Consider the following 18627-nt stretch of genomic DNA (forward strand, 5'->3'; position numbering starts at 1 on the left):
AACCTTTTGTGTTTCTCACGTCGCAGCTTTTATTGTATATTATCAGGCTTATGAGGTGTGATTAAAGGGTTAAATCCAGTATAGTACAATCAAGGTAACACAAATCCCCAGTGTGAATGAACTGAATTTACTTGTTAGACTAAAATCGATAAAATTCGATGACCTACGAGCGAGAATCCCGAGCCAGACTACACCAGGAGAAGTAATGCTAGATGGGCTTAGGTGTTTTATTATGACTTTATTACTGCAGTACAACCAAATTCAGCAAATTCTTATAATCTTACATTGAGTCTGTGGAGGATTTTTATTCGCTAATAAATTGTAAGGGGAAAAAAACATTCATCTGCCTTCACATAATTTTCTATAATTCCTATACCACAGCTCTCTCTATTAAAGAAAAGGTCTTATTTTTTATAGAAATGTATGAACATATGAATATTTCTGCTGGTTTTCATTCTCACTGTGCTATAAAGCTCCACAGGCTAGGTGCTAGCTAGCTCTATTGTTAGCTTCAGCCATTTGCTAGGCTCGCAGTTCTTTTTCTTTCACTTAATATCCTATTTTTCCAGCACATATAAAATATCCAAAAGATTAATATTTTTTTAATCCTATTTGTTCCAATGTCACTGTAATCATGCCACTTGTTTATTAAACAAACTTAAAGCTAAGCATTGCTAGCTAGGCACTAGCTTTTCATATTGTTAACTTTTGCTAACTTGTTCACCTGAAGACTATGTAAAACAGTTTTTGCCTGATATTTGAGAGAAATTATTGCGATTTCTGACACATCTCTCTCTTTTTAGTTTTGTTGAGCTGTATAAAAGACCCACTCTGGTTTGCATTTGATATCTAGCGAAACGTTTTAGTCTCAGTCATTAGCTAGTCTTCTATAGCTATTTAATTTTCCTTGATCATTTTTCTTTGTAGATAATTTTTTTGCAGAAACATATAAATGATATGAATGCAGGAATATTCTTATTTCCATGGTTGCTATTGCTTTAATACTGATTATATAAAAGAACAGCAGCTTGAAATGTCTGCTAGCTAGCTAGATAAATAATTAGCCTCAGGATTTATCCATGTTCAACATTTGGGGTTTGAAATAAAACCCTTTTCTTTTTGCAGCTAGAATCTTCAACTTTTTACAAGAAGCCATGAGAATTTCATGTAGTTTAGTGTTTGGTAACTCGTTTTTATTTTGACAAAAAAAATTTAATAAACAGATTTTCTAAACACTATTTTATTTAAATATAGAAAGAAGCTTTTTGGTCAAATTTATGAGTGTTTTAAACATCTGTGAAAACGTTACCGGTAGGCATGAAATTATGTTAGGTTTCCCGTTACAGGAAAGTCCTCAGGAAAGCGGAGTTCCCCAGTAACATGACAAAGTGTGGGTTATTGAAGAACTGTACATTGACTACAATAACCTCAGAAAAAGAAGGAAATAACTCGTTTTACACAGACCTTCCACGTTAAACGTCAAACATTAAATACCAGTAAGCAATAAAAGTGTTTGCCAAATGCTCTGCTATAAGAAAAGTTAAATAATTACAATAGAACTGTACTTCCTGTTTTCCATGCTAATGAGCTAAAATCTGATCTGTGTAACTCCTTCAACTGTATTCAATTCATTTTAATTTGTATAGCGCTTTTAACAGTAGACATTGTCTCAAAGCAAATTTACACAGATAAATTGGTGCAAAAAAGTATGTATAAGTTTATACGTTTGGAATGAGTGGTGACTGTGGTAAGAAAAAACTCCCTGAGATTGGATGAGGAAGAAACCTCGAGAGGAACCCGATTTAACAGGAAACCCATCCTCATCTGGGTGGCACCCGAATGTCCACAGTGAATAAGGCAGGAGCGCCGAAATATTTATTGATTTGACTAAAATTGTATGTAATACGGTTCTACCTGACGCATTCACGTGACCCTACAGAAGAGTTCCAAAACATCATGTACACAGAGACACCACATTTATGCAAATGATCTCCAGACAGACGGCCGATGTGTCAATATGTGCCGCTCAACCGGCTTTGCTTTCAAACCGTACAAGCGGGAGGTGACGCTGTCGGCTTGTAAACGATCACAGGGTTTGGTTTAGATGGAGAACAGTGAAGCTCGGAGAGCAGGTCGTTTTTACATCAGCGTCTCACAGAGGACATCAGTGTGAAGTCAAAGGCGGCAAAAAATGATTGTCTTGAAAAGAATAATCTGGCTTTTGTGTCTGGGTTGCTCTGGCCTGGCTGGTTTATCTACTCTGAAGTCAGAGGAGGGTGTGTGTGTGTGTGTGTGTGTGTGTGTGTGTGTGTGTGTGTGTGTCTAATGGGCGTGCATTTATGACGTGAACCCAGAGGGTTGTCTTAGCTACAAGTTCAGGTGTGTTTGTGCAACTCCACATTGCTGCCTCTGTGGGCGTGTGTGTGTGTGTGTGTGTGTGTGTGTGAAGGAAAAAAAAAAAAAGACCTCCCAGCAGAGAGAAAAGTCAATATAAAAAGGAATAAGCGAGATTTATTGAGCTGATGCAAGGCTCCGAAGGAAGCCGTGTTGTTTTTGTCATTTCCAGGAAGTTGGTAGATCTTCACTAGCCTGGACTTGTGCTAGTAAGGTAATCTTCTCGTTTTTTTTTTTTTTTATGTTTGTCAATAGAAAGTGCTCGCTAAGAACAGAAATGTTCTGACACATGTCGTGCAGCTTGATTTTGAAGATCATTGATCATTATTCTTTCTGGCTCCATTCACAGTTTATTTGGGATTGTTTGTGTAGAATAAGTCTGATTTCACAACACTGTCAATCCGCATGGGAACCAAATAAAGATTCATATTACAACGTTATGACTTTAGCCGCACTACACTTTTTACATTGCTGTGATGGGAATATATTATGGGATGTTCATTCTTTTTTATTGCAAACACACTGACAGTTAATGGGAAAATATTTAACATACACCAGACAATTATTGTAATTTTGTTTTAATTGTCAGCAAATCCAACAAAAACACTGTCCTGAAACGTTTACTTTCAGAGACGTATCATCACATTTCATTATTTTATTCTTTTATTTATTCATGTTTACTGTTTAATTTAGTTCGCTTCAATTTAGATGCTTTCATTTAAAGGAACTTCTCATTTCCTCTGGAGGAAGTTTTTAAGTGACTTCAAAAAGGTTACACACAATGATCAAAGAGCTCATAAAGAACACCTGGAGGACCAAAGTACAGAGTTCACAGTACAGAGTCTGAAATACCTGACAGGCTTTAGGTACTGAAAGAAAAACAGCGAGCAGTGATTTGGCGTTTGCAGCGGTACTCGGTCCATGTATGCACTCTGGGGAAAAAAAAAACATTCCTCAGATGTTCCTTAGGGGTTCATCCAAAACAAGGCAGGGAAAATTGTTCTACATGGACTTTTTCCAATAGACAAAAATGCTCTATTTTGTAAAAATAAAAATGCTTTTTTAGAAGTTAAAGGTCTTTCAATGGCGGGCCGTGCATTTGGTACCTCAATACTGTACAAACATGCAATATAACAATGCGTGGCATAACGGAAAGAGAGGTATTTCACATATGGAGGGTGAAAACCATTTTTCTAAGGCAAGCGCCAAACCTCTACACTACAACCGTAACTGTGCACCTTCATAATCTAGAGCAGTTTAGGGTCAATATTTGTCTAATAACATGACAAAAACATAAAAATGTTAATAAAATTCAACCTACTCACCAGAGACGCAGACTCATAATGTGCAGCGCCCCCCAGAGGCTGTAATCCAGTGGTATCGCTCGTATTCACTGGTCTGGAAGTGGAGAACAAACCCTTTCCTGGACTGAGACACGCTAGCTAGCTTCGGGGTTGGACGACCTCCTCACGATGTTGAGCTTTTCTTCAAAATGGATTTTTAAGTATGTCCGAGACCAAATCAATTTCTCTTCCTCCATAGGCATAAAAAAGTCTAACTCTAGATGTATTAACGTGTGAAGAGCTTCACACGTGTTTTACCAGTTAAACTCGGCTGTAACAGTTTCCCTCTGACCAACCAATTAGAGGACGGAAAAATGCTGACGCTATTCTGAGCCAGCGAGCTGCCCTGTGACACGAATATAAAATCTGATTGGTTAAAGAAACAGAGCTGTTTATTAAGGAGACGATGGTAAAAAGGCCAGCAGTAGGCTAGACTCTGAAGGCTCTGGGCAGATTAGATTGACATGGCAGCACATAGAGGCTGAAATGTGATTGGACAAAAAAATCTAACATCCACATACACGTACTAGAAGCAGTGCAGCCGAGAGAAACGCTACGAAATGAAGAGAATAAATTTAATACAATTCCATGGAACAAATATAAGAATTTATGTTGTAACTGTAGGTCAGTGCTTCTGATAGTGTTTAGGCCAGCAGAGAAGGATTTACTGGCCCTGACTAACCCTAACCCTAACCCTAACCCTTTATAACTGGTTTTAATAGGAACCTTAATTAATGTACTGGGGATACTCGGGGTGTGTAAAGGCTTGTTTGATCATTAAGGCAAGTTAGCTTGTGAAAAAAGGGTTATACTGGGTACTTTTTAAAAAGGGTTCTTCAGGGGTTGGTTGGATTCTGAAGGGGTTCCAATACTGTTGCTTTCAATAAAGGGTTCTACTCCACTGTGAGAAACATGGTTCTTCAAGGGTTAGTTGGATAATTAAGTGGCATTGTAGCTGGTTTTGTTTGACAACAGAAGAGTTTTAATAGAGTACTAAACATCTAGAAAAAAATCTATGTTCTTTTTGGTTGGATAATAAAGTGTTTCAGTACTGTATCTTTTAAAAAAGGTTCTGCTTATTTCATTTCAATAGACAAAAATACACTGCTCTGAAGATAAGGGCTATTTAAAGGTTGGTTATATGCAAAAACTATTACAGGGTTTTGTAGCTGGTATCATTTTTTTTTTTCTTTTTTATTGGTAAAGAAAATTAGCATCTAGAACGGTTGTTCTTGGAACCTTTAACATTTGGCTTCAAGAGAGTGAAGCCAAATGTGAAAGGTTCCAAGAAGAACCTTTCTAGATGCTATGCTAGCCAAAATTGCATCTAATGTCTGTAAATATTTTAGTATTTTGTATAGTGCTGTATTATTGTTCATGTGTTGTATATGTGTATAACATTGTACTGAAAACCTTTTCATTGCTTGTACATGTGTGTGTGTGTGTGTGTGTGTGTGTGTGTGTGTGTGTGTGTGTGTGTGTGTGTGTGTGTGTGTGTGTGTGTGTGTGTGTGTGTGTGTGTGTGTGTGATGTCATGTCTTGAGTCTCATGAATAGTTCATAGTGGAAAATCCTGTCTAGGGCCCGAAGCAATTCAATATAACCATCGAATAATACATGACCACGTTTCTATAGTTCTCCTCTTTTCTTTTTTTCCCTTGTTCTCCGCAGGGAAAATGCAAAACAGTTCACACAGCACATTTACATTTCCTTCCATAAAATGACACCCATTCTAAGAGGCTTCATGAAAAATGCTGCACAGCTTTCCATTGTTCCTCCTCGCCTGTGAGTAAAAGAAGGAATTGTTTAAATAAGAGCGTCGCTCTGTGACGCGCTTTAGGTTGTAGTCAGAGTTTTGTGACATTGGTGGCTATAAACGGCAGTTGTTGGGAAAGCAAAAGGATTGCCTATAGAGAAATTGTAAGTTTCGACCCCGCTTTAGTAAGAACTTAAATAAACCGGATGATATGTGTGTGTATGTTTGTGTATGTGTGTGTGTGCAGTTAGTAGACATTCTATGGTCGAAATACAAAAGAATTATCTCAGACATCAAAGAAATCTCAAAGAAAAAATGGATTTACTGTAAGAAACAAAAAACAGTCTGTAATGTGATAATGCGATGAAGTAAAATTGACACTTTGAACCTTTATCGTTAATAAAACGAGGTAGTTCTTGTTTTCACTCACGTTCTAGCATCTTATATAGCAGTAAAAAAAAACGCCATTCACTCACCAGCGTGAAAACACACACCCGGAGATGTGAAGTTTACCTCGACCCTCTGACACTAAAAAAGTCCTTCCATATAATTAACATTAAACAAACGAGCGAACCACATCACTTTAATAAACCTGTGACATGTAGCTGCATTACTGGTAAAACTACTGCTATAGAAAATTAATTAACACTATTTGACCAATCAGGATCCAGCATTTGTTTTAGCAAGCGGAATTTGAATGTAAAATAAAAGCGTAGACGTGAATGTGCGTCTGTTCGTAACGTAAAGGAAAAATCACCCTGTTAGTGCAAATGTAATATCGTATTTTAAATTAGTATTGACTCCGCCCACTATTATTACATTTTGTAAGCAAACACACAAATTAGGATGCGATTTTAAAAGACACAACCCTTTGGATTCTGTTAATTGATTAGCTTGAAAATGTTCACATTTTCACACACACACATACACACACACACACACACACACACACACACACACACACACACACATGCAGTTCTCTCTAAATTATATTTTAATCCTGAATTATGACTTTGTGGATTTGTGCTAATTTAACATTTATTTTAATGTGGAATTTCTTTTTGTTGTAATGTTTGTCAGGTCGACGCCTCCTCCATGAAAACCACTTGGTACTGTCCACTCAACCTGGTGAGTCCTCATTACTCAATTATTACATTATTACAATCTTTTTTCTTTTCTTTAATAACTGTATGAACTAACAGAAAGAAATATATATTCTATATCTTCATATCTCTCAATGCACTAAATATCTCTTCTCACCTACATCAGTACCTGACTTTATTAACACCCTTGTGGATAAATGAATCTCTAGGAATCTCCACAAAATCTAATGGAACATCTTCCCAGACGAGTGGAGCTCATTTTAATAGCAAATGGGGACTAAATGTGGCTCATGGCAGTCTTATGACCAGGGGTGCACCAGTGTCAGCTAGTGATTTAGCTAGCAAGCTTAGCTAACTAGCTTTTAGCAAGACGTTATTGGGATAGAGTTATTATATATTAGATCAGACTTTAATGTTACTTTGGAGAAATTTTGGAACTGACTGCAGTTCACATTAGTCTGGAATGATTGTTAGTATTGTTGTGTATTCATTATTGTCTCTGTTTCAGTCCACCGTTTCTGAGAAGGAGGAGGACGGCATCATCTACACAGTGGTCGTGAAGCCACCACACAGTAACCCCAATACTCAGGTGAAACAATTATCATACACCAGCATATATCCGACTAAAGCTGCAATCACAGGTTCACTTCGAGCACATGGATTTTTCTTCCGAGATCTGCTGCAAATATGGAAACAACCAAATGCACGTATACAATCTATTCATGTACGCAGCTCAGGAGCTCGTCAGTTGGATCGGATCACATGGTCCAGCCTTCGCTCCTCACGTGCATCAGTGATCCTTGTCCTCCACGACCCTGTTGCTGGTTCACCACTGTTCCTTCCTTGGAGCACTTTTGATAGACACTGACCACTGCAGACCAGGAACATCCCACAAGAGCTGCAGTTTTGGAGACTTTCTGACCCAGACGTCTAGACGTCACAATTTGTCAAAATCTCTCAAATCCTTACGCTTGCACGTTTTTTCTGCTTCCAACATTAACTTTGAGGACAAAATGGTTACTTGCTGCCTGATAAATAAATCCACACACTAACAGGTGCCATGATGAAGATCATCAGTGTTCTTCACTTCACCTGTTAGTGCTCATTAAGTTATGATCGGTGTAAAACACACTGGTCAAATCAGTGCTTTTCTTCATGCTGTATTTTGGTCACACGTCTTCATGCTGCAGTACGAAGTTCCGTCCAAAGTTTGGTGACCTGCGAATTCGTATCAGGTGAAGATCATGTGAGCGTAAATATAAATATATGACCATCATTGTAATAAATCTGCCGGTTTTGCGTCGTCGCTTTGTACTTGAACACATTGTAAATTCAAACATTGTCATATCCGGTTGCCGTCGTATTCGCAGCAGGTTTTGGAAGAAAAAAGTTATTATTTTGCTAAGTAATGCTAAAACTTCACACGTCTCATGTTTTCTACGACGTGAAAGAAACGTGTTTGGCTTTGATCGTTAATTATTAATTCTTCACTTCGTCATTGAGATCAATCTTTTTTTTATTATACTCACGTTTTCTGCATGAACGTGAGCGGCACTGAACTTACACGCTGTGTACACACACACACACACACACACACACACACTGTTCCATATTACAGGCATCATGTCAGCGCTCGCAGTGTTTAAAAGCCGGGACAGAAGAGAAGCTGGTCCTTCACCTCCTCCACTCCTTCTCCATGGAGGACACGTCCTTCATCTCCATCTTCCTCTCCACCTATCGCTCCTTCACCACCACCGAGAGGGTGCTGGACATCTTGATGGACAGGTAAAAGACCAGATTCGGAGGAAAAGATTTATAAAATGTCATTTATATAAGCATGGAAGTTGATTTATTATTTTTTTTCTGCAGGTTGGCGAATCCTCCAGGAGACAGCGGCAGTCCCACTCGTCACGCCTTCGACAAGTGAGCGCTTTTACCAACTATGAACTTTATCTGCACAATTTCTCATTATTATACCAACCCACAAAGTATGGACTATTTTCAGAAACAGAAAATGTGTGTGTGTGTGTGTGTGTGTGTGTGTGTGTGTTGTGTTTAGGGCAGTGTGCACTGTGTACAGCACATGGTTAAGCGAATACCCAGAGGACTTCCGCTCGCTGGCCGACCCTTCACGCCTGCTCCGCCTCGCGTCCCTGATGCCAGACCAGACGGGGTCAGAGGTTAAAAGTCGGCTGCTAAACATCGCAGAGGAGCTCAGGGGCAAATCCCTGATTTCTAACTCGACTTCAGGTTAAGACACACACACACACACACACAGGTATAATGTTTATTTCGGTCTGGTTTTGTGATCCGTGAGGGTAAAACTTCCCGCTGTGTTTCAGATGCTGCAAACACTTTTCTCCAAACATCATCTCCCGACCCTTCGCAATTCGATGCCACCAACATCCTGGCTTTTCCCTCCAGCATCATAGCTGAGCAGCTGACCAAGATCGAGACGGTGAGACCCTGGGTTTATCGACTGGTGTATCCTCCTTCACTTTCCTAATGACTTTTATCTTCTTAATTCTATTATTATTATTATTATTATTATTATTATTATTATTATTATTATTATTATTATTATTATTTAAGTAGGCGTGATTGTGTGTGAGTGTTAATAGGAAGAGTAGTAGTATAGTGGTAGTAGTAGAATAACAGTAATACTAGTAATAAAAGTAGTAGTAGTGATGGTGGTGATAGTATTAGTAGTAATAGTGATAGTAATGGTTGTAGTACTCATAATAGTAGTGAGAGTAGTAGTAGTAGTAGTAGTAGTAGTATTATTGTTATTATTATTATTAGTAGTAGTAGCTATACTAGTAGTACTATACTGCCACTACTACTATTATCACTACTATCACCACCACTACTACTACTACTACTAATAGTGGTGATAGTAGTGATAATAGTAGTAGTGGCAGTATAGTATTATCTAATGATCTCATTATGGAGTAATGCTGAAGGTTCTGGTTTCTTCATGATCGCCTGTGCAGTAATTACTGTAAGTAAGATAAAGGCAGTTTATTACCAGTGTGTTTACAGTATTAATGTGATCCTGTAGGAGCTCTTTCTGAAGCTGGTGCCATATCACTGTCTGGGCTCACTGTGGTCTCAGAGAGATAAGAAGGGCCACGAGGGCATGTGCTGGTCAGTCAGAGCCACGGTGCGTCAGTTTAACCGCCTTGCCAACGCCGTTACAGCCTCGTGCCTGTGGCAGACGGAGCTGAAGACCCAGCAGAGGACACGCCTTCTGGAGAAATGGATCAGCGTAGCCGAGGTTCCAGCACTTTATGAGTGTAAAAGTATAGATTTAACCCACTAATGTGTGTGTGTGTGTGTGTGTGTGTGTGTGTGTGTGTGTGTGTGTGTGTGTGTGTGTGTGTGTGTGTGTGTTGTGACCATACTGGCATGATGCCAGGGGTAAAAAGAATCAGGAAATTCCAACCAAAAAAAATTGCGTTAGTTCTAGGTACAGCTTTGAAAATCTTCCATCATGGAGAAATCAGCTTTTTTTTTTTTTTTTTTTGGTGCCTTCTGAGCAGGCTTGCAGAATCAGGAAGAACTTCTCCTCGCTGTACGCCATTGTGTCAGCGCTGCAGAGTAACCCCATCCACAGACTGAGAAAGACGTGGCAGGAGACAGACCGGTGAGTGTCTCATCCCTCATCTCCTCACACAAGAGACTGAGGAAAAAAATTCTATTAATCCCTCAGGAGATGCACCAGGGCTCCACACGACACTTTGGACCAGAATTATTGCCACCCTTTGCAGAAGAACAGTACATTTTACTCTTAGTTAGATCAATCTCAACCTGAAAATATGAGAAAAATCCCACCTTTAATTGGAGTGCATTTATTTAAAAAAGATTAGTTTATAAATAAATAAATAGAAATGTCACGCTAGAGATTTCTGTGAAGAAAATGTTCATGCAACCACTTTATATATTACTTTCCTTTTGAAATGTTAATATATTAATTAATTATAAATGAATTAATTACTCAAATTAATCTAAATAAAACATGCCAGGGTTGATCAATATATTTTCCATTATTTTCTGCTGATAAGTAATGAATATAAACTCTTAGTATTTTATTACTGAGTTTAATATTTATAAATAATAATAATAATAATAATAATAATAATAAAAGAAGGTGCTGAATGTCCGCTCACGCTTTTGAATTGTGAGATAATTCCTATCAGATTCTGAGTAATGAGCTTTAACATTAATAATACATATTAAACACTGTATGGACAAAAGTATTGGGACACCTGAATTTTCCAGCCATCTGTGGGTTTTTTTTCCAAACTGTTACCACAAAGTTGATGGCACACATTTCTATAGGATGACTTTCAATAAATGCTGGAGCATGAAATTTTCCCTTCACTTGAACTAGGAGACCCAAACCTGTTCCAGCATGACACTGCCCCTGTGCACAAAACCAGCTCCATGAAGATCTGCTTTCCATGGGTTGGAGATGAAGATCTCCTTCTATAGAGCTCCAACTCAATTGAACCCCTTTGAGATGAATGAACTGCTGACTGAACCCCAGTGTGTGTGTGTGTGTGTGTGTGTGTGTGTGTGTGTGTGTGTGATGACACTGGCAGGGAGGCGATAAAGCGTTACGAGGAACTGGCCTCCATCTTCTCAGAGAAAGACAACTACTCACAGAGCCGAGAGCTTCTCAAAGAAGTAAGTCTTGTACACGGACACAAATGCTCGCATTCACGACTTGCGCAGATCTCGCAGACGTCCGGCGCGTACGAGGTGACACACAGACGCGCTGATGAATAACCCGGGGTTCGGATGAAGGCGGTGTTTTGTCTTTTCGTGTGAATCACACAGCTGATGTGGGACAATGCTTTAAAATGCTGACGTGTGTGAAGAAGGCGGTTTTAAAAGCACCCTGATGTGTCAGGAGCTTTAGTTCTTCCGATGCTGACTGTGCATCCCGTTTCTGCATACCGGTTCAGTTTCTGTATCGATTCGTTAAATGACAACGTTACAAAGCAGAACTCTGGTTTCACTTCCCTCTGTGGACTTCTTCAATTGTTCAAGCAGAACCCCTGCAGAGAATCAGTGACCCCACCCCAGTCTGGAGGATCTTTTTCCTCACAGTGGAGTGTTTTATTCCTATTATACTGCAGCAATGTGACAATCATTACACATTATTGTTTTGTGTCAGTAAGGTGTCATCATACTTTTATAAACACTTACAGTTACTTTGAATGCTGTGGAACTGGAAATGATGTAATAGCACCAGCTTCCCTTTACCACCCTTCCTCTCTCTCTCTCTCTCTCTCTCTCTCTCTCTTTCTCTCTCTTTCTTTCTCTCTATCAGTTTGTCATGTTATCTAGAAACTACAAAAAGTGTAAATTTGATTTGTCCTGTAGAAAGTTACGCTTTACCTCTGACACAGGGAACTCCTTTCATACATGTTTAACATTTATCCTTACAATAATCTCATTAATGCGACTAAACAGGATTTAGGGCCTTCCTTAGGGGCCCAGAAGTGGCAGCTTGATATGACTGGTATTTGAACTCATGACCTTCGGATCTAAAGTACAATCTCTTAACAACTAAGCTCTCTATTTAAACATTGACATATTTTTAATCTGTTGATTCATTAATTAATTTATCTATATATATAAAGCTGAAATACCACTGACTGACTCACTCACTCATTACGAAATCTCAAAAACCACTGTTTGGATTGCAATGAAATTTGGAACATACCTTCCTCTTGGGTCTTAGGTGCTCACTAAGAAAGGGTTTTGAAAAATTCGCCCTGGATCGCGGCTAACTCGCGAAAAACGCGATTTCTCAAGCATTGTAAATTCTTCGAAATAACATTACGGATCCTAATGAAACTTAGTACATTGTTTCTTATTAGATGTTAGATGCACGATAACAATTACTTTCAAAGTAGTTTGCCCTGTATCGCTACTACAAAGGGGTAGTACGTTATTTGTTGACGTTACGTTCTGATCTCTGATCATCCAGTCCTGCTCAGTGCTTTACTGCTTATTGCCATATTGCGGGTACTTTCAGCTAGTATGTATATATTCATGGCCTTCTGACCAATCAGGGTAGAGAGTTAAATCAGCTATGCACCTTACCATACATGTCCCCTTGTTTAATACACCTTTGTGTTGCTCAGGAAGGCACTTCCAAATCCAACGTAGACACTAATGTCAACAACAAAAGACATATGGTGAGTGATCATCTCAGGGAATGGGAAATTCTCGTCCCTCCAAGTTCACGTAATAACGTGTGGGGTTTTTTTTCTGTGTGTGTCTGCAGTCCAGTGCTCAGGGCACCGTGCCATACCTGGGCATTTTCCTGACTGACCTCACCATGCTGGACGCCGCTGTCAAGGACAGACTGGAGGTGAGATCCACACCACAAACACCGTCACGAAAACGCTTATGAATATAAAAGACTTCTTTTTTTGCTTTTAGAACGGCTACATCAACTTCGACAAACGGCGCCGAGTGAGTTTTTGTTTCTTTTTATTATTTCCGTTCTTTTTTTTCTTGGCAAACGAAAACATATGGAAACGTTTTTTTCTCTTTTTTCTCATCCCTGAAGGAGTTTGAGGTTCTCGCCAAAATCCGTCTCCTCCAGTCGTCCTGCAGAAACAGCAACTTCCGGACGGACGAGTCCTTTGTGCACTGGTACCACAGCGTCCCCATGCTGAGTGAGGAGAAAAGGTGAGTGCTAAACGCTTCTTCAAATCAAAAATGCAAACCAATGCAAAGGAAACCGTGAGTGCACACTTTTGTTTCTTCAAGACATTTAGCGGAGCTAAAAAAAAAACAGTGCAGGCCGTTGAATGTTTAAACGCTTGTCTATGGCTGGAGCATCTTTTCTTTTAAATACGCCATATTACCAAAAGTTTCTGGACACCTGGTCATAAGTACGGTTTGTGCTTTTTAAGCATCGCATTCCACATTTAGTCCAAATTTTCTCTTATAATTCCTTCCACTCTTCTGGAAAGAAGCTCTATTAGGTTTTGGAGTTTGTTTGTGGTTCATCAGCCAGTGTTAGTCAAGTCAGGTACTGATGTAGGTGTGAAGGTGAGGAGACCTGGGGTGCAGTTCACATTCATCCCTAAAGGTGTTCAGTAGTTTTGAGATCAGAGCTCTATAGCAGAAGATCTTCAACTCCAAACCATGTAAACCAGATCTTTATGGAGGTGGCTTTGTGCACAGGGGCATCGCCATGCTGGAACAGATTTGGGTTTCCAAGATCAAGTGAACGCAAAATGTTATTATTAATAAAAATACCTGTACTGTGTTTTATACAGGGTCTGGGAGTCAGACACACTAATAATGCCATGTGTACTGTTTTGATGCAGCTACAGACTGTCCAATCAGATCGAGCCTCAGTTTGACCCGAGTCCAGGACGTCTTTCACATCCTACCGTGGTTATCACGGAGTGTCCTGAGTAAGCATTTCACACACACACACACACACACACACACACACACACACACACACACATACACACACACTTTATAATTCACCTACACACTTTTCCCCCCTCTTACCCACTCAGGAAAAAAGCGCTGAGCCTGATCGTAACCATTGTTATGTAAGAAACCTCATTTTGTGAGATGTGTGCAAGTACAGTATTGCCGTAATTGTGCGATTTCAGTGACACTGAAGAGGTGTCTGTGTTATTTGACAGCGTTTGAGGAAGGATCGCACAGGAAGGGTGGAGAACTCGTAATGTGTGTGACTCATAATGCTTTACCTTTCACTCGGTGTACTGAACTACAGGAAATGAATGGAGCCCGGATTTGTGAGATATTATTTCCACCTCCAAAAAACATATTTAACTCAGCATCCTGTGTGTGTTGCATAGACAGCAGTGACAGGGTTGCCATGTGTGCCGTGTTTTCCTCCTGATTTGGATGTTGTTTACACATCCAGTGCATCATTTAAAATTTTGTTTTATACGCGTTATAGTTTGTTTATTGTGAAAGACGCATCCGGGGGAAAAACTGGTCTTTTAACTTTGCTTGTTTTTTTTGTTTGTTTTTTGTCATGCAAATCTGGCAACCCAGCTCACATATATTAGGAGCTCTAACAAAAGATTTCACACAATAAAAACGACTTTTGGGACATTTGTCTTAAAGAATAGTGATCAATATGCAGTAATATACTGTAATTTGCTAATAATTAAACAAACTACAGTAAATAATTTAGCAGTGACAGTACCATATTGAATAAACTATACAGTATATATACGTATGTAAAGTGGGTGTGTGGATGAGTGCAGGTGTTTCTGTGTTTGTTTGTTGGGGCTCCATGGTCTTCCTGCTATTAGAGCAACATGTCTTGAAAGTCCATGCGTCTTCTGTTTGTTCAGGGTAAATCCTGTAGAAAACACGACAAAACTCCCCCTGATTGCACTACGTTACAAATTGGATTGTTCTGTTTTCTCTTTTTCTCTTTCTCCATCAGCGCTCTTTCTGCTGTGACTGGTTCAGGCATGGATGCTGATGGAATATTTGAATTCCATTCGCCTGTCAATCATCTGCTCTCCAGGCTTGCCAAGGTACAATGTGCGCCGTGATAGAATTTCTGTTATTTACACTCATCTATTTTCGTCTCATCTCCTCCTAGCACTTTTTTCAATATATTTTTTTTTTTATAAAAGAGATTTCTGAATCTTTTTGCCCTTTTTTGTCTGTTTTTTCTCTTTTTTATCTGATTTTCCCTCACCTCACCTTACCTCACACCACAAATGCCTATATATACGATGACAGGAAATATAATTATTGTTCCGCTTATTTGCACCACCGTATATTTTTTATATTTTTCAGCACATGAAATCTCCTTCTGTTTCCTGTCTGGATGTCGAGTCGTCCCCTCCACCCAACGATCCCACCCCCGCCGTCATGACAACACTCAGCAGTAACACCTCGAAAACCCACCGGCGTTCCGTATCGTGCGGCAACACTCCATCTAATCACGCACCGGGGGCGGGGCCAGATATGCGAATTGTCAAGATACGGATGGATTTACAGGACGGGAATTTATACCGAAGCATTCTGGTACTGAATGTAGCCAATCAGCACAGACTTGGCGTGGATGTTAACATACAGGGCTGATATATCTAACAAAAAAAACACGTATAGCTACAGGTGTAACATAAACCGGTTTTTGCTGTAGTGGTACCACAGGGTTCTGTATGGGGACCGATGTTATTCTCTTTTTTTATAAGTTTATTCTTATTTATTTGGTGCCAGCTTCTAGTATTTTTTATTGGAGCATATGAGGCTAATATAAATACTAAATAGGAGATACTGTACATCGTGCCACCATTTTAGCATAAGGCAAACACAGCTTTTTTTGTTTTTAGAGAACTTTCTGTAGCTTCAAATGTCAAACTTCAGACATCAAACACCACAAATCTTGGAGTCTGTATTGTACCACATTGTCAATCTTTTCTTTTTCTCCACAGGTAACTAGCAACGACAAAAGTCCCTCAGTGATCAGCTCAGCGTTAGAGAAACACAACCAAGATCCCCGAGAGTCCTCCAAATATGAGCTCATCCAACTGCTTCCTGAAGGAAAAGGTAACACCAACAGTTACTCCTTCCTCTGGATGTTCTTAAACCGTTGGGTGTTAGTAAAGTCAGGTCCTGATGTAGGTGAGGTGAGGACGCCTGGGGTGCAGTCATCATTTACATTCGTGTTCAATACGGCTGGAGCTCTATTGCAGGAGATCTTCCAATCCAAACCCATGTAAAGCATATATTCAAGGAGCTGGTTTTGTACATGATGAAACAGATCTTGGGTCTCCTAGTTCAAGTGTAGGCAAAATTCCATGCTACTGCATCCAAATAATACACAATTATGTGAGACCAAACCTGTGAAGAACAACGGCTGGAAAAGTCAGGCATCCTTATACTTTACTCAAGACAAAATTCCATCATGCAAGTCTTTATACCTGATCTAATGAAGGGCAATTATATAAGGTTTGGGTTCTAAACAGTGATTTTTGGTATAAGTGGTAGAATAAAGTGGGAAAATATTGAATATAATCGAGAGAATATGAAATAATGAACAAATAAAGGTTAAGTGTGGACATCTAAACTATTTTCAAATTTTTTATGTCCAGAAAATGATTTCTGATTTATTTATAATGTATATTTTATTATTTGTAATACCCTGCAAGCACTTTCACAGCTATCAGTTTACTGTAATAATAAAGAAACTGTGGTGTGCAGGTACAAAAACTTCTGCACCGCTTGTCAATGCAGTATGAATCCTTTTTTTCTTCTTCCCGACGGACAGAGCTTACAATACCTGCCACCGGAAACGTGTTTTACGCCATGAGCTCAGCCAGCGTGGACTTCCTGTTGAGGAGACGAGGAGGAAACACGCCGCTGGGATCGCCGTCGCTGAACAATGAGACCAGCTCGACTTTTCCACGAATCAAGGCCAAGGGGCGGAGGCTGGTCCGAACACTCTTTTAACCTGTTTTCAGTTCAGCGAAGACACAAACATGTGGCGTAACACTTCTAGTAAAGTCCCAAAGTTTGCACATACGGGAGAAATGATTACAAGGATACTCCTGTGTTTCTTTTCTCTTTTATCTCTCTACAAGGTCTTTGTGTGATTACCGCTGACAAGAATTTCAACAAAGATCCCTGAGTTGAGGAAAAAAATCTAAGGGCAGACGTTTAACTTGGGCAGGATACACCAGAATATAAATACACCAGAATATTCTTATTATTGCTGTTTCTTTTTATTTCAATATTTAGCTAAATATTTGATTCAGCTATGCCATATACAGAGAAATCATGCGTCGCAGTGGATTTTAGATGTCTGACGCATGGCTCCGATGGCGTATGGATAGCGCAACTTTTTATAGGAAGGTGTAAAAGTAACCAGAACTTCTTCCTGTAGTGCCTTTCTGATCCTCACGACTATTCTTTATACCAGCTGTAGTGATGAGAAGATCAGATCATTTTTGGGACTTTTTGGGTTCATCAAAATCAACGAATATTTATTTTAGTCATTGAGTTGATTTTGTTCCTTTGATCAGAACTTACATTTTCAATAAGCAGATCCTCCGACACGTCTACATACACCAACAATAACTATAGTTCTAAAGGACAAATTATGAAAAACAGAATGAGACGCTTCACCTCTCATATCTTCTGGATTATTTGTTTTTTTTGTCACGTGACTCCCAACAATAATGTCAAGAGTCGGACCAAAATAAACTGATCTACAAGGTTGTTTTAGAAAGTTTTGAGACTAGTTTTGTAGCACGCCAACAGATGGCAGCACAAGGCTGCACGCGCAGTCACAGGGAGCACCGACTCTCATAAATCAATGTGCCCAAAAGACATCGTCCTGCGTACATCGGGAGCAGAGCAATTGAGGCGTTTCTGATCACATCTGCTGTTCTGACGCACGTGTTAAACGCCTGCCCTTATTTTACATTACATACAAGTGCAATTTTTTAAATAATTTTACAGTGAAAAACTTGTGACAAACTTTAAACTCATGGTGATCACAGTTCCACTGGACACGTAGTGTGTAGAAATGAGGTCAAACCCTTTTTAGTATGGCTTTAATACTCTTCACAATACGGAGCGCGAGGCTGAAAAAAATCGGCTAAATGCTGCACTCGTTTCTGCGTTTCAGAAGTTCAACTAAGACAGCGGCGAGAACGACAACCACGCCGATGCCTTCACTGCCGGTGTTTTGCGGCTTTCTACCTCGAACGGAGCGATACCTTTATTAGCATCAGATAAACACTGCAATGATAAACGACTACGAAACCATGACTGCAACTCTGTGTACCAAAACCACGTGTAGCACTAAAGGGTACTAATGCATGTTGACGTCATACAGTGAATTTACTTTACACGAGAAAAATGAAACACACACTGCCATTTTGTGAACCAAGTATGCAAACGTGAGGGTCTGATAAAATCTCACAGTGATGCTCATTTTATCCACATCGTGTCTGATTAGAGAAGGCAACAAGCTCACTGAGAAACGC

General features: G+C 39.5%; 1 protein-coding gene across 6 annotated transcripts in view; it reads left to right on the plus strand.

Annotated features, from left to right (window-relative positions):
* The window catches only part of rgl2 (ral guanine nucleotide dissociation stimulator-like 2), a 28758-nt gene extending 10258 nt beyond the window's left edge, over positions 1–18500 (plus strand). For 2 of the 6 annotated variants that reach the window (XM_083529692.1, XM_083529691.1), the window contains exons 5-23: positions 6573–6620; positions 7104–7184; positions 8214–8380; positions 8465–8518; positions 8655–8845; positions 8938–9053; positions 9657–9872; positions 10138–10241; positions 11200–11284; positions 12754–12807; positions 12897–12983; positions 13055–13087; positions 13185–13306; positions 13954–14043; positions 15066–15159; positions 15428–15658; positions 16069–16183; positions 16905–17068; positions 18267–18500. In XM_083529692.1, coding sequence (XP_083385818.1) covers positions 6573–6620; positions 7104–7184; positions 8214–8380; positions 8465–8518; positions 8655–8845; positions 8938–9053; positions 9657–9872; positions 10138–10241; positions 11200–11284; positions 12754–12807; positions 12897–12983; positions 13055–13087; positions 13185–13306; positions 13954–14043; positions 15066–15159; positions 15428–15658; positions 16069–16183; positions 16905–17068; positions 18267–18278 — 2064 coding nt within the window. In that variant the 3' untranslated portion in view covers positions 18279–18500. Of the gene's footprint in view, positions 1–2281; positions 2609–6572; positions 6621–7103; positions 7185–8213; positions 8381–8464; positions 8519–8654; positions 8846–8937; positions 9054–9656; positions 9873–10137; positions 10242–11199; positions 11285–12753; positions 12808–12896; positions 12984–13054; positions 13088–13184; positions 13307–13953; positions 14044–15065; positions 15160–15427; positions 15659–16068; positions 16184–16904 lie in introns of those variants that run through there. The other 4 variants (XM_083529690.1, XM_083529689.1, XM_083529694.1 and 1 more) reach the window with 3 other exon arrangements.
* The last annotated feature ends 127 nt before the right edge of the window (positions 18501–18627 follow it).

Source organism: Silurus aristotelis (assembly GCF_946808225.1).
Source record: "Silurus aristotelis genome assembly, chromosome: 25".
Taxonomy (NCBI): domain Eukaryota; kingdom Metazoa; phylum Chordata; class Actinopteri; order Siluriformes; family Siluridae; genus Silurus; species Silurus aristotelis.